We start from the raw sequence: 13,313 nt of genomic DNA on the forward strand, positions 1-13,313 counted from the left end.
CTTTATTATTATTCTCCTAATAGTTATACTTTCCATTTCATAAAGTGCAGCTTTTAGTTCATATTAGCATTTTTTACTTTGGCCAAGTAATTTTAGTAGAGCTCCTTTTTAATAGTACGGATGAAAAGGTGCATCGGAACACCTTACTTTTTGAATAGTATGGATGGAAAGTTTTATCTCTCCTATCTAAAATATGAGTAGTGTTTCGTGTTTTGTCGTATGTTCATCCACCAGTCCACCTCCCCTTGTCTTACATTTGTAATGCATGTTGCACTTTTTTTAAAAGGAGGAAGATCCCCGGCCTCTGCATCTAGGCGATGCATGCAGCCACTTTATTAATTACTAGTGGTTGGGACCCGCCATTGCGGGCCGCTTGAGAGGAAGCTATGCGCACCTCATCATCATGTGAAATTTTTTTAAAAAAATTCTCGCATCACGTGGACATCACAACCATCTTAAAAGAAAAAAAAAGAAAAAACTTGGAAAAACTTCTCTAAAAAAAGTCCCCCTACCATTTAAAAAAAACTCTAAAAAAACTTTCTCACCGTGACCAACCAGCATGCGCCACATGGCATAGCTGGTTGGCCACCATTCTAGCGCCTCTTAATGGGTTTAATACTGCACTTGACTTGCTGAGGGGGGTGTTCGGTTCTTACGGTATGTTGTTTGCCTCTTTTGGTGATATGATCGGTTCTTACGGTCTTATGATCGGTGTATTTTGCTGCTAGGTTCAGTATGGCAACTATTTGTCATCCTGAAATTGCTTTTGCTCTTGCAGGTACAACTACAACCGCCAATTCTGTAGGTATTGTTTATATACCATTTCTTTCTAATCCATGTAAAACCTAATCTATATATTTAAAAAGGAGAAATCTTATGTGCTATAGTCTATAGATGAGGTCGAGGTGGTGCATGGTTTCTCTCTAAAAATGTGCATTCTCTGCTACGTGTGGGTAGATTGAGCTCCCATTTTTTCTTGATTTTGCTTGCTAGATTATCTGTACTATTAAAGGGGAGTTGGTAGTCGTGTCTCATCAGTTTTGTTTCTCCTCATCAGTATAATCGGTTTGTAGTTCATACTATTTGATCAGTGGAGCCAACCAGTGGTGGCATGGAGATGATGGTGAGGCATCGTGCTTGGTCGCGGTGAGGAGTTCATCCACGAAGGCGGCGATGATGGGTGGCTATCGGCGAAAACGACATGAGGATGGGGGAGGTGGGCTGGCGAAAGATGGGGAGGCAAAGAATGACAGTCGGGGGAGACGGAGCGGTGCCGAGATTGGAAGAGATTTCCTTTAGAGTATGTGGGCAACATGGGCAAGATTTCCTTTCCCCGGGTCAGTCGGGGGCTTCCTTGTGTGTGTGCATGTGTGAGTTGGGTTTATTTCCCTCATGTTCAGTTTGTGTGCATGCTTTCCTTTGCATAAAATAAGGGGAGAAAACCCAAAAAAAAATATCAGAGAGGGGAGAGGAAGGCGTACGTGGTGAAGGGTGGAAACCCTAGAAGCAAGGCTGGGAGGATCAGGCTGTCATGAACTGAAGTTTATTTGTCTAGAGTAAAGTGCATGGTGTTTATATGTTTGTCGTATATATAATTATTGAATTTGGATCGGACCATTTGTGCGTGCAAAGTTTTCCTATCTTGAAATTATGTATGAATATTGATAAGTGCGGGCCTCTCTCTTCTAGAAAAATAGGGAATTGACTCACACACTATTTAATAATTTGATGCGCACATGCTTATTCTAAATGGCTAGGAAGCACAAGAGATGGAAGATAGATCTACATAACAAACATTATTTTACCCTTTAATGTGATTTGTGTGTTAAAGATGTCATTTTGTTTAGACGTTTAGTTCATAAAAAGCTTCCCTATATGTGATAATTTGGGATGAACCCAAATCTTTATTTTTCCTAATACCAACTATCCTCCCTTCTTAGAAAAAAATGTCTTTGTTTTGGGTAAACTTATCTTTACTGTAGACATATATCGACAATAATCAATTCATGTCATCATTGCATGTTTATGTTCTGTCTGGAATAATTTCTCTGCTTTAGAAAATGTGGCAAATTGCATTTCATTAGAGATGGATTTTCTACAAATTAATGAGCGAGTGGTTCATATTTCTTATCCGGTCATATACTTTTTTGGTTAGGATAGAAGGGTAAATGCATTGGTTGGTTGGTTCAAGAGTTAATAACGAAAACTATGTTACAATGTAGTAATGTCTTGGGAGACCTTGGATCTGCCTTCTTGGCTCGGGTTCATCACGGGTGATGCACGCCTCCTTCCCCTTTATAGTGGTGGTAGATCAGCACGAACACGGGAAGTGGGGATCTGGGCGAACATCGGGTGGTTGGCGGGGGACTCCTCCTTGGCGGTTCATGTGAAAGTACGGTGTAAAGGAGCGAGGGCGGCACGACGAAGGTGAGATGGGTGTCATCCAGTTTAAAGGAGAGGGCTCCAATGTGAAATGTTCCGCTATGATGAAAACCGAAAGGGAATGGGAGGATCCAGCAGGAAAAGGGAAGGCTACATCGTGGGGTGATTTTTTTTGTTGGGCCTGCATGACATGGCAGATAGTCCGGACAACTATTTTTCTCCTCCACATATGGTCTGGATTTGAAGAGCCCAAACTATCCAAACAGTTGAATTTTCGGGAGCCCGCTGGGAGTCTGTAATGTCCGAACACGCATGGACGTATGAAGGAGAAATATGCTTTGACCTAAGAGATGACCTTAATCATTGTATTTTAATTTCTCTGTGCATTGTAGCTCGTAGCAATGCACGGGCATTCTACTAGTTTAAAAAATGTTAATCAAGCATTTAAAAAATGTTGAGTGTATAGAAAAATATTAACATTGCATCTAAAAAATGTTAATCAAGCATCTAAAAAATGTTAAATTTGTATATTGTTTTGGCCATGTATTGATAAATTTTAATATTGTATTTGAAGAATGTGAATCAAGCATTTGAAAAAGCTTAAAAGTGTGTATAACAGTTGACCATGTATTTAATAAAATGTTAATCTTGCATTTGAAAACTATTAATCAAACATTTGAAAAATGTTTAAAATATGTATAGAAAGAATGTTGACCATGTATTACATAAATGTTTAATATATATTGGCAAAATGTTAAACCTGCGTTAGAGAAAGTTCCGGACATATACCATAAATGTAGAATGAAAACCAAAAGAAACCAAGAAAAACCAAAAAAATGAAAACCAAAAGGATATGAAATAAATCAAAGAAAAAAGAAAATAAAAAATAAAACTGAAGAAACAAGTGTAAAAAGAATGGAAAACAGTGAAAATCGACAAAGAAACAAGGAAAAATAAAAAATAACGACCAAGAAAGAAAAAATAAAGAAGAAAAGAAGGAAAATGAGTAAGAAAAGGAAAAATGTTAATAGAAACATAGAAAGACAAATAAAAAAACCAGAGAAGAAATAATAAAAACAAACAAAGAAAACAAAAATAAACCCGAAGGAAACTGGATAAGAAATCCAGTAAAAACTGGGAAAGAAAAAAAACTGGTGCAAAAAGAAAAACAAAAAGGAAAAGGAAAAATTATTGCGGATGAGAAAACGTTGTTGGGACTGATGGTGCTCCCTATTGGGCCGGCCAAGTCGGTGTTGTGGGTGACTCGCCCATGGCGCTTGAGACGGGTAATATGGGGTTGGTTCTCCAGCGAACCATTCATTCGTGCTGGGCTTCTGGCTACCCTCAAAATCTGACATCCGCCTCATACTTTTCGTTTTGAGATTTTGAAAAGAGTTGCCCTTTGGAGAGCATAGTAAGATGAAAGTTGTAAGTTGTGTTCGGGGTGGGGAGTTGGGGTGATTACGGAAACGCTGGGCATGAGGCCATCAGAAGTGATAATCGATAGACTCATACAGTTGTTATGACAGAGAGAGATACAAGATACATATATGGGGCGCAGCCCAACTGATGCGTAGGCATCATGGAGATCGTGGCTGGGACGTCGTGCGACTCCTGTTCTGACCAAGTCATCGCCTAACACCCCCCCGCAGTGTCAGCGGCGGGTTCGACGACGTTGAGGCTGGATCGTATGTCGAGGAAGGCGGCTGACGGAAGGCCCTTGGTGAAGATGTCCACAAACTGGGCGCTGGTTGGAACATGAAGAACTCTGACCTCGCCTAGTGCTACTTTTTCTCATACAAAATGGATATCAATCTCTATGTGCTTGATTCTACGATGTTGTACAGGATTACAAGACATGTATACAGCTGAGATGTTATCACAATACACCAGTGTAGCCTGCTGAATCGGACGATGAAGTTCGCCAAGGAGCTGTCGAAGCCAAACAGTTTCAGCCACCGCATGAGCAACTGGACGATATTCTGCTTCCGCAGCTGACCTGGAGACTGTTAGCTGTCGTTTTGATGACCAAGAAATCAGATTATCGCCCAAGTAAACACAGTAACCAGAAGTGGATCGACAAGTATCTGGGCAACCAGCCCAGTCCGCATCAGAGTACGCTGTCAAAGAGGTCGGCTGGGAGGTATTGATGGAGAGACCATGGTCGAGAGTGCCTTTGAGGTAGCGGAGTATACGTTTGACATGGTTAAGATGAGGTAGTCTAGGATCATGCATATAGAGACAGGCTTGTTGAATGGAGTATGTAAGCTCAGGGCGAGTTAGGGTTAGGTACTGCAAAGCTCCTGTGAGCTTGCGATACAGAGTAGGGAATGGGTTCGCTGGCCAATGATAGCTTTGAACCAGTGTCAGCAGGGGTACGCGCAGGATGGCAATCGAGCATGCCGGCTTTGGATAAGATGTCAATGGCGTACTGGCGTTGAGAGAAGAAAAGTCCCGAGGAGGAGTGAGTTACTGCGATGCCGAGAAAATGATGTAAATGACCTGGTGAAGAATGAATCAGAAGAGGCAGTTAAGACGATGTCATCGACATAAAGAAGTAAATAGGCAATGTGATCATCAGATTTGAACACAAATAAGGAAGAGCCCGATCTCGAGGGAAGAAATCCAGTGGTATGAATGAAGGAGGTAAAGCGTTGGAACCAAGCGCGAGGGGCATGTTTGAGTCCATAGAGATTTCTATAGAAGGCAAACGTGGTCAGGTTGTGTGGGATTTGCAAAACCGAGTGGTTGCCAGCAGTACACTGTTTCATTGAGTGATCCATGAAGAAAATCATTTTTCACACCTAATTGGTGGATAGGCCAGTGAGAGGAGACTGCAAGGCTTAGAACAAGACAAACCCATCAAGGCTTAGAATGGTGCTAGGTTTAACAACAGGTGAGAAGGTTTCGTCAAAATCGATGCCAGGCTGTTGAGAGTCCCCACGACAAACCCATCGAGCTTTGTAGCAAGACAGTGGGCCGTCAGAGTTAAATTTGTGACGAAAAACCCACTTACCAGAAACGATATTTGCGCCAGAAGGACGTGGGACAAGAGACCATGTGTCGTTAAGAAGGAGAGCGTCATATTGATCTTTCATGGCTTGGAACTAGTGGGGATCAAGAAGGGTGGCTTTGTAGGACTTAGGAATTGGCGAGATGGGGTTGGTAGATGGTGAGGCCGTAAGGTTGAGATGACGAGCAGGAAAGCCAAAACCTGCGTTTCCTCGAGTGCGCATAGTGTGTTCGTTGAAAGTAGGAGGAACGGGGACAGCTCTGGGAGGTAGAGGGCGAGGGAGCTCGGAGGATGGAGATCGTATTGAACTGGAGGAAGAAGGAAAGAGAGAATATGCGGCGGAGTTGGGTGAGTCGGTGCGGGATGTATTTGTTAAGGGAGTAAAGGTGCCAGAAGATGCGGCATGTGGGGAGGTGATTGGTGGAGAGGGTGGGCCCAATGTGGTGGTGGTTTGCATGGGGTTAGGGGAGAGATCAGTGCCCGAAACCGGGGGGCATGTGGCGCTGGCGGAATCGGTGGCGGGATGAGGCGGGGAAGAGGGCATGTGAACAGGAGCATGCACGCCATGCACGTCGATCGGGCGACGGGTGGGCGAGGTGATTGGAGCGGAAACAGGGCCAGAAAAATTGGCCGGCTGGTTCTGGGCGAAGGGGAAAACGTTTTCATCAAAGGTAACGTGACGAGACACAATCACACGACTAGTGGGAAGATGGAGGCAACGATAGCCTTTGTGCGCATCGGAATAGCCAAGAAAAACACAAGGAAGAGAGTGTGGTTCGAGCTTGTTAGCGGTAGTGGCGGCTAGGTTAGGAAAGCAAAGGCAACCAAAAATGTGGAGATCAGCGTAGGATGGTGTGGTAAGAAAAAGAGAGGCATAGGGGAGAATTGTGGAGTAGTTTTGGTAGGACGAATGTTGATGAGAAAAGTAGCGTGACGCAATGCTTCGACCCAATATTGTGGAGGCGTAGATGCTTGGATTAAAAGAGTACGAAGAATGTCATTTATGCTACGAAGAGAATGTTCTGCCTTCCCATTTTGAGGAGAGGTGTATGGACAGGAGAAGCGAAGAAGAACGCCATGGTGAAGAAAGAAATCACGGTTTCTAAAGTTGTCAAACTCACGTCCGTTATCATATTGAAGAAAACGAATAGGAAGAGAGAAATGAGTATATACATAACGCTGAAAATTAACAAAGATAGAATGGACATCAGATTTAGAACGTAGCGGAAAGGTCCAAATATAGTCAGAGTAGTCATCCACTATTACAAGATAAAACTTAAAACCTGAAACACCAGGGGTAGGTGATTGCCATAGATCACAGTGCAACAACTCGAAAGGAAAGGAACTACTACTAGTAGAAGTACTAAAGGGTAGCCTAACATGTTTGCCCATTTGACATGATGAACATAAGGAAGAATCATGTGAATCCCGAACATGTGGGAGCTGAAATTCTTGGAGGATGGTAGTCGTCATGGCGTTGCTGGGATGACCAAAGCGGCGGTGCCATAGGGAGATGGAGGCAATCATGGCATGGGCTGCTGGAGATGAAGACACACCGTGCATGGTGTACAAGTCGCCGGAACTATTGAACCGAGCTATCACCTCCTTGCTGCGAAGATCCTTCACAGATAAACCCAAGGGATCAAATTCGACAGAGACAAGATTATCAATTGTAAATTGTTGAACGGAGATGAGATTTCTAATAAGGGCAGGAGCGACAAGGACCTCACGCATCATTAGGTTGGGATGAGAAGAAGAAAGAGGAGTGGAACCAACGCATGAAACAGGTATAGAGGAACCATTGCCGACAGTAATAGAAGGAAAGATGGATGGATGAAGAGAGGACAGTGTACAGCTAGATGCAGACATGTGCGAAGAAGCGCCAGAATCGAAAATCCATTCCGTACCTGAATCTTGAGTGGTAAGAGAGTTCATGGCAGCAATGAACGCAGCCTGATCCCAGGTTGGTGGTGGTGTAGTCGAAGCAGAAGCTGTAGGTGCCGCCGGTGGAGGGTAAGTTGGTGCAGACGCCGGTGCGGGTGGGACGGCCAAGTCCCAGTAGGCAGCAGGTGGTGCACCGTAGGGGTACGCAGATGACGCCGTCGGAGCCGCCAAAGAGTGGTACAACGAAGCGTACGCTATGTAGGCGTGCGGCGGCGGCCGCGAACCGAGAAGGCCTGGGGCGTCAGTCGAAGGACGCATGCCCGACGTCCAAGTCCATGCATAGGCTGGTGGAGCTCCGTACGGTGATGGCGCGGACCAGGGCATCGGCCAGGCTTGCACAAGCCCCGTCCAAGGGTCATGCGAAGGGCGCCACGGTGGTGGAGTTGGAGCCGAAGCCGGAGGCGCCATGGGAGCCGATGGTGCAGGCGCCGAAGACGACGAAGCAGATGGCGACTCCTGCTTGGGAGGACGGTAAATTGGGTGCTTGCCCTTGTAGTTAGGACTTGGACGCCATCCAGGAGGAGGTTGAGCAGCAGGCGCGGCTGGCGGCGGAGCAGGACGAGTCGTGGTGTGGAAGAGATGAGGCGTGCCCGTCTTGCGAGCCTGCGTCTGCTCCTCGAGCTGCAGCATCGAGCGCGCCTCCGACAAGACGGCAGTGGGCGAAGAAGAGGGATCAGCGACGCCTGCTGCGCGAACCGCTCGTCAAGGCCACCCATGAGCGCATGAAGAGCACGATCAGCAACGACTTCCCCGAGTTCACGGAGCTCGTCGTCGATAGCCTTGATCTGCTGGCAGAAAACACCCATGGGCGATCGCCTTGAGTGATCGTGCGGAGCTCGGTATTGAGGGCCGATATGCGGGCGTCACGGTTGTCTTGAAAGAGGCCGCGGAGTTCCTGCCAGATGTCGCTTGCAGTGGCCCCATCCTTCACGACGAGATTGAAGAGCTCGGTGGAGATTCGGGTGTAGAGCCACTGGATGATAGCAAGATCGTCTTTGAGCCAGCGAGAGTTTTGCGGCTCTGGTGGTGAATCGTCGGAGATATGGTGGAGCAGGGAGCAGCGGCCAAGATGGATCTCGAACAAATGACGCCAGTGATAGCAGTTGCGGCTACGGAGATCTAGAACAATGGGGATGAATGGAGTAACATCGGTGATGGTGTCGCCGAAGGAGAGGGTGGAAGGGATGGTGAGAGTTGTGGCGGAGGAGGCAGCCGGGAGAGTTTGGCTGCCGGCGGCGGGTTGGGAGGGAGTTCCGCCGGAGTTTGTCATCGTGGAGAGGATCTAAGGAAAGTCTGATACCATGATAATCGATAGACTCATACAGTTGTTATTATAGAAAGAGATACATGATACATATATGGGGCGCAGCCCAACTGATGCGTAGGCATCATGGAGATCCTGGCTGGGACGTCGTGCTACTTCTGTGCTGACCAAGTCATGGCCTAACAAGAAGCTCACCTGGCTCGCCTCAAATATGTACTCCCACAGTAAAGAAATATAAGAGCGTTTTAATCACTAAACCGGAGTGAGTGCTCCTTTTGTTTCGAATCCTCTGACGTTTGTACATGGGATGTTTGTGAAGGCATCCAAACTACCACCGCAACCAAGCAGCGGCGCAACTGAGCAAGCTCCCCAAACTGGGCCGGCCACAGTGACACTACATCGCTTTCTTGCTCCTCTTTTATTACGCACATAGCAGTATTACTGTCTACAAACACCTTGTGGATCACTTGACATCATATACAGAGAAACCGGCCTAGCTTTTGTCCCACACAGCTTCTTCTTATGGCTAACGCGGACTGACACCATGCGTGTCAACACCAACAAACTACGGTAAAAACGAGCGACGGCAGCTACATATGCTACGTACGTACGGTTCTCTCCCCGGACTGGATTTGGATTCGGTGTCGTTAAAACCTAATGCATGCACGCATGCACGCAGCGAGAGGGCGGCTTGGGTTCACTTGCTGCTGCCCTTGCCGTGGCCGTAGAGGCGGAAGAGGTTGAAGGCGGAGACGAGGGCGACCCCGACCATGGTGGCGCTGGCGGCGACGGCGCACGCGACGCCGCCCCCCGCCTGCGTGCAGAACCGCTGGTACAGCTCGCACGTCTTCATCCACTGGAACTCCACCTCCCCCGTCTTCCCCAGCAGCGCCGCCTCCATCGCCACCGCCACCGCCCCGATTATCACGTACGCCATCACCTGCAGCACAGCTTACATTTTTCAGACTTTACTCACAGTTTTACTCTATCTTTTTTCCCCTCAAAGTCCAAAAACCAATTTAAATCAACAACAGAATATACATTGGTCAGCAGTGGTAGGGACTTAGTATTTTTGTGTGTATGTGTCAGTAGTAGAAGCAATCGTGTCGAGCTCGTGAAGCTGGTCGTCGTCCTGGTAGCAAACTGAAAACAGGTTACCCCAAATGAACAGTGCACGAGTACCACGATCTTGTTGGGGGAGTTCAATGGTAGAATGAATAGGCAACCGAACGACCCAGGGCTTGGCCTCACATTAATACCACCATGTGGTGTTTATGATGGTTCTGAACTTCTGATCTCCCAACTAATACCAGCATGCACTGTCCTTCCCGGGGCTTGCTGAATCCAGGCAGCAGATGCACATGCTCACATTTGACCGCGAGAGACCATTCCTTTGTCGAATTGGCAACATCTTATTTCATACTTGCACCATCAATACTACTGTATCTATATAGTGAGTAGTGCATTTTTTAGGAACCATGACAAGGACATAAGTAAAGGGTCACTGCAAAATGCATCACAACCCTGGGTGGGCATGGAGTATGGTGTGTGCATCTTAGCTATGCAAGGCCAGGTGTCACTTATCATGATTTGTATCTTATGGATGCTACATTGTGAGTTAGTAAAGTGCCCTTTATCGAAAAAAATGATCGAGCAACCTCAAACGTTGGGGGTCTCAATTAAGTGTGTTTTTGCTCATAATGATTTGACAATTAATTTGCAAGGAACATACCAAAATGTGGCTATGTGTTGATTGTGATATATGAGCTGATGTACGGACAAGTTATGATACAAACAGTACTGCAGCAGCTAGACGAGATCGATGTGACCTGACGATAGCCCAATCTATAATCTCTAGGAACAGAGGAGTGCCCCATATGCTATAAATGCAAAATTCAAGCAGTAGTTTCCCCCTTTTTTATCAAACAAAAAATAGTTTCCCCTTCTTTTTATCTCTGAAAGGTTAGTATGGACAGTAAATTTTATAAGTTTGATTTTCTCCAGCTGTAGAGCAAAAGAAAAAGAAGTTCTCATGCAGTAAATCCATGCAGTTTACTCATCTGGCAAATGCATGAATCTTGTGATAATCTAATTATTCGCACAGAAGGACCTCTGTTGAGTGTCAAGAGCGACAACCATATCCCCCTAAAACGCGCCCGTGACAGCCGAAAGCCACCCATTGACAGTGACGAGCAAGGAGACAAACATGCTGTATGTATGCTAACGAAAGCAAACAAATGACAAGAAAAGCTGATGGCGACAACAACCACTATTAACTTGCCTGATCACAGGAGAAGATCGCCCAAGCCAAGGGCCTGTTGAGAAGGATGCCACCCCTGATAATGCTCACCAGGCACCTCGCGCCCTGCAGCAGGCTGTAACAGGCGACCATTCCACTTGCTATCACCAGGATCCTGCATCCAAAGCCAAGTGATCAGCACACTTGGCACATTATGTGTTGGTCCAGTGTGAGTGAGGATGGTCCTGCTAGCTAGCTTGTGGAGCTAGAGGTGTTAAATGTGGAGAGAAACAATGAAGTTTTTTTGAAGTGGGCGATGCAAACGCGCACACACACACATCTGATGGCTTCAATGCCGATCATAAATGGCTGCCAAACATCCCGAATCGCTGATCATGGAGCACTGTATCATTCGCGTTTTCAACAAAAAATAATAATAGTTCTCCACTGATAGAAGAACAGCATGATGAATTATTAGTACAGTAAAAATCTGTTTTTTCAGACGCAGTAAAATAGTAGATGTGCCTCAACCGTGCTCGCCGGTAGGTAGGTTATATGCAGTCAGTGTACGCGCCCCCATAAATGATCCAAGTAACCATTGAGCACTGTACTGCACTGAACCACGTGGTGGGTGCGACGATGCCTGCAACTGTGAGCACACTTCACACTTGTCGTTCCTTCTCCTCCTCCTCCTACCCGATTCACCTCCCTGCGATGCCATCACCGGCATGCATACGTACGTACGCGCCATTAATTTTCAATGGAGTTTCGCGGCCAGGTCTGCCTGCCCGTCTACAAGCATGCAGGCAGAGCCTTCCCCGGTGCGGCCACGCAGCGAGGCGGGAAAGCAGCGCTGGCACCGGCACATATGGGGGATGGGCCGTTGGCCCCGACAGGGGGATAAAATAGCCTTAAAGCGCTTGTTTCCTCCGTGACGACGTAGGTGGCAGTCTCGTCTCGTCTCTGGGTAGTTGGTCGTGGTGGTTGCTCTGCCAGCAGCGAGCTACTCCTGCAGTCAATCGTCTCGTTTTATCACCGTGCCATCGTCCTCGTCGACGGTTTAATTTGCTCCTGCGTGTTGCACTATCTGCTAAACTGCTGATACTATGTTGGGTTCGTGGCTAATCTGATCGCTTCCCGGCCAAAGAAAAGGCTAACCTGATGGGTGTGCCAAATTAAGGAAGATTTCTAAAGAAAAAACCCGCGGGGAAGGAAGATTGCTACTATAACTGAGCATGCGTAGCTCGTAACGGAAGTGGTACTAGGACATTGGCCGGGTTACCGGAACTGGCAAGTGGCTGGTAACTCAACATCCACAGGGTAATAAGGTACATGCTCGTCGTGTGAAAACCAGTAGTAGTAGTAAAAAGAATCTCAGCTAGAACAATGGGCTCGCTCGATCGATCCCATCGGCGACGGCGAGTGGACAATGATTCCGCGACATGGCATCGCTGGAACGTTACCGCAATGTGAACACCCGTACCAGTTGCTACTTGGCGCAAAAAGGAAAAAGGAAATTTCGAAGAAGATCCTCTTCTTTGCTAGCTGCTCCACTGATACACAGCTTCAGTGAGACAGTGAGCCGTGACTTGTGAGACAGTGACTAGCCATGACTGGTGAGACAGTGAGCCGTGGATGGTGGAGGCTGGAGTGGAGATTTTTTAGTGGCCGCATGCAGAGAGAACAGGTTGATTTACTACTGTACTTGATTTACCAACTGAGAGGCATCAGGCAAGGAAATTAATTAATTTTGTGTTGAGAACGCAAGGAAATTAAGATGAGCGTTGTGGTGATGGGGAGGGAGGGAGGGGGGCTTACACGAGGGACTGCATGTCGGTGTACCGGGCGACCTTCTGGATGGAGAAGAAGGTGCGGGACTGGCGGTCGGCGCCGAGGAGGGCGGCGGCGAGCACGGCGAGGCCGCACGCCGCGCACCGCAGGAGCACCTCGGCGGCGCGCACCCGCCGCTCCAGGGTGGCCGACACGCGCCCGCCCGCGCCGTAGTAGCACACCGGGACATTGCCGGGGCTCACCCCGTCGCCTCCGCCTCCGCCCCCTCCTTGCCTCATGGCAGCCTTCTGATTCCTCCCTGCTGCTAGTGTTCAGTGGCTAGTGGCTAACTACTGAGGCCTCGAGGGAAGGGGGAGCTGATGCGTACTACGCTACGGGCCGGGGGGCGGAGGTATTTAAAGTGGGCAGAGGCAGATGAAGCAGAGGAGCGTAAATGTGCAGCGTCTCGGCTAGGCGCACTCCACCCACCCGGCGCCGTTGGAGGGCCGTCCGGATGTGAATTTAGTTGTTGAGATCAAATCAAACGTCTGTATGGCTTGACTTAAGTGAGAATATGTGCATTTTAGTCATTTCTGCATTTGAGTAAATTTGGCAGAAGCACAACTTCTGAGCCTTTACTTCATGTAAAACCACAATTATTTGACTAATATTCTGTTGGATATATGAGCAAATTACTACGA

General features: G+C 47.3%; 2 protein-coding genes across 3 annotated transcripts; both read right to left on the bottom strand.

The window, feature by feature from the left end:
• Positions 1-4,609: 4,609 nt before the first annotated feature.
• On the bottom strand, positions 4,610-8,642 carry LOC123098401 (extensin-like). Of its 2 annotated transcripts, none has more exons than XM_044520379.1 (2): positions 7,303-8,642; positions 4,610-4,884 (listed from the first exon to the last, which is right to left on the bottom strand). In XM_044520379.1, exons 1-2 carry the CDS (start codon positions 7,967-7,969, stop codon positions 4,652-4,654), a joined length of 900 nt encoding a protein of 299 aa, XP_044376314.1. In that variant the 5' UTR covers positions 7,970-8,642; the 3' UTR covers positions 4,610-4,651. The 2 variants fall into 2 exon arrangements, with proteins under 2 accessions (XP_044376314.1, XP_044376315.1); XM_044520380.1 differs by lacking the exon at positions 4,610-4,884 and adding an exon at positions 6,582-7,015.
• A 210-nt stretch (positions 8,643-8,852) lies between these two features.
• On the bottom strand, positions 8,853-13,012 carry LOC123098402 (CASP-like protein 2U2). The gene is made up of 3 exons (XM_044520381.1): positions 12,661-13,012; positions 10,885-11,017; positions 8,853-9,543 (listed from the first exon to the last, which is right to left on the bottom strand). Exons 1-3 carry the CDS (start codon positions 12,909-12,911, stop codon positions 9,301-9,303), a joined length of 627 nt encoding a protein of 208 aa, XP_044376316.1. The 5' UTR covers positions 12,912-13,012; the 3' UTR covers positions 8,853-9,300.
• Positions 13,013-13,313: the final 301 nt, after the last annotated feature.

This window comes from Triticum aestivum, chromosome 4D (assembly GCF_018294505.1).
Source record: "Triticum aestivum cultivar Chinese Spring chromosome 4D, IWGSC CS RefSeq v2.1, whole genome shotgun sequence".
Taxonomy (NCBI): domain Eukaryota; kingdom Viridiplantae; phylum Streptophyta; class Magnoliopsida; order Poales; family Poaceae; genus Triticum; species Triticum aestivum.

Excerpts from the sequence above, each read along its gene's own strand:
- LOC123098401 (XM_044520379.1), bottom strand. The coding sequence starts at position 7,969 with ATGCTGCAGCTCGAGGAGCAGACGCAGGCTCGCAAGACGGGCACGCCT. Across the intron at positions 4,885-7,302 it reads TCTTACCACTCAAGATTCAG|GTCATTTACATCATTTTCTC; the intron begins GTACGGAATGGA and ends ATTCTTCACCAG.
- LOC123098402 (XM_044520381.1), bottom strand. The coding sequence starts at position 12,911 with ATGAGGCAAGGAGGGGGCGGAGGCGGAGGCGACGGGGTGAGCCCCGGC. Across the intron at positions 11,018-12,660 it reads ACCGACATGCAGTCCCTCGT|GATCCTGGTGATAGCAAGTG; the intron begins GTAAGCCCCCCT and ends CTTTGGATGCAG. Across the intron at positions 9,544-10,884 it reads CGATCTTCTCCTGTGATCAG|GTGATGGCGTACGTGATAAT; the intron begins GCAAGTTAATAG and ends GCTGTGCTGCAG.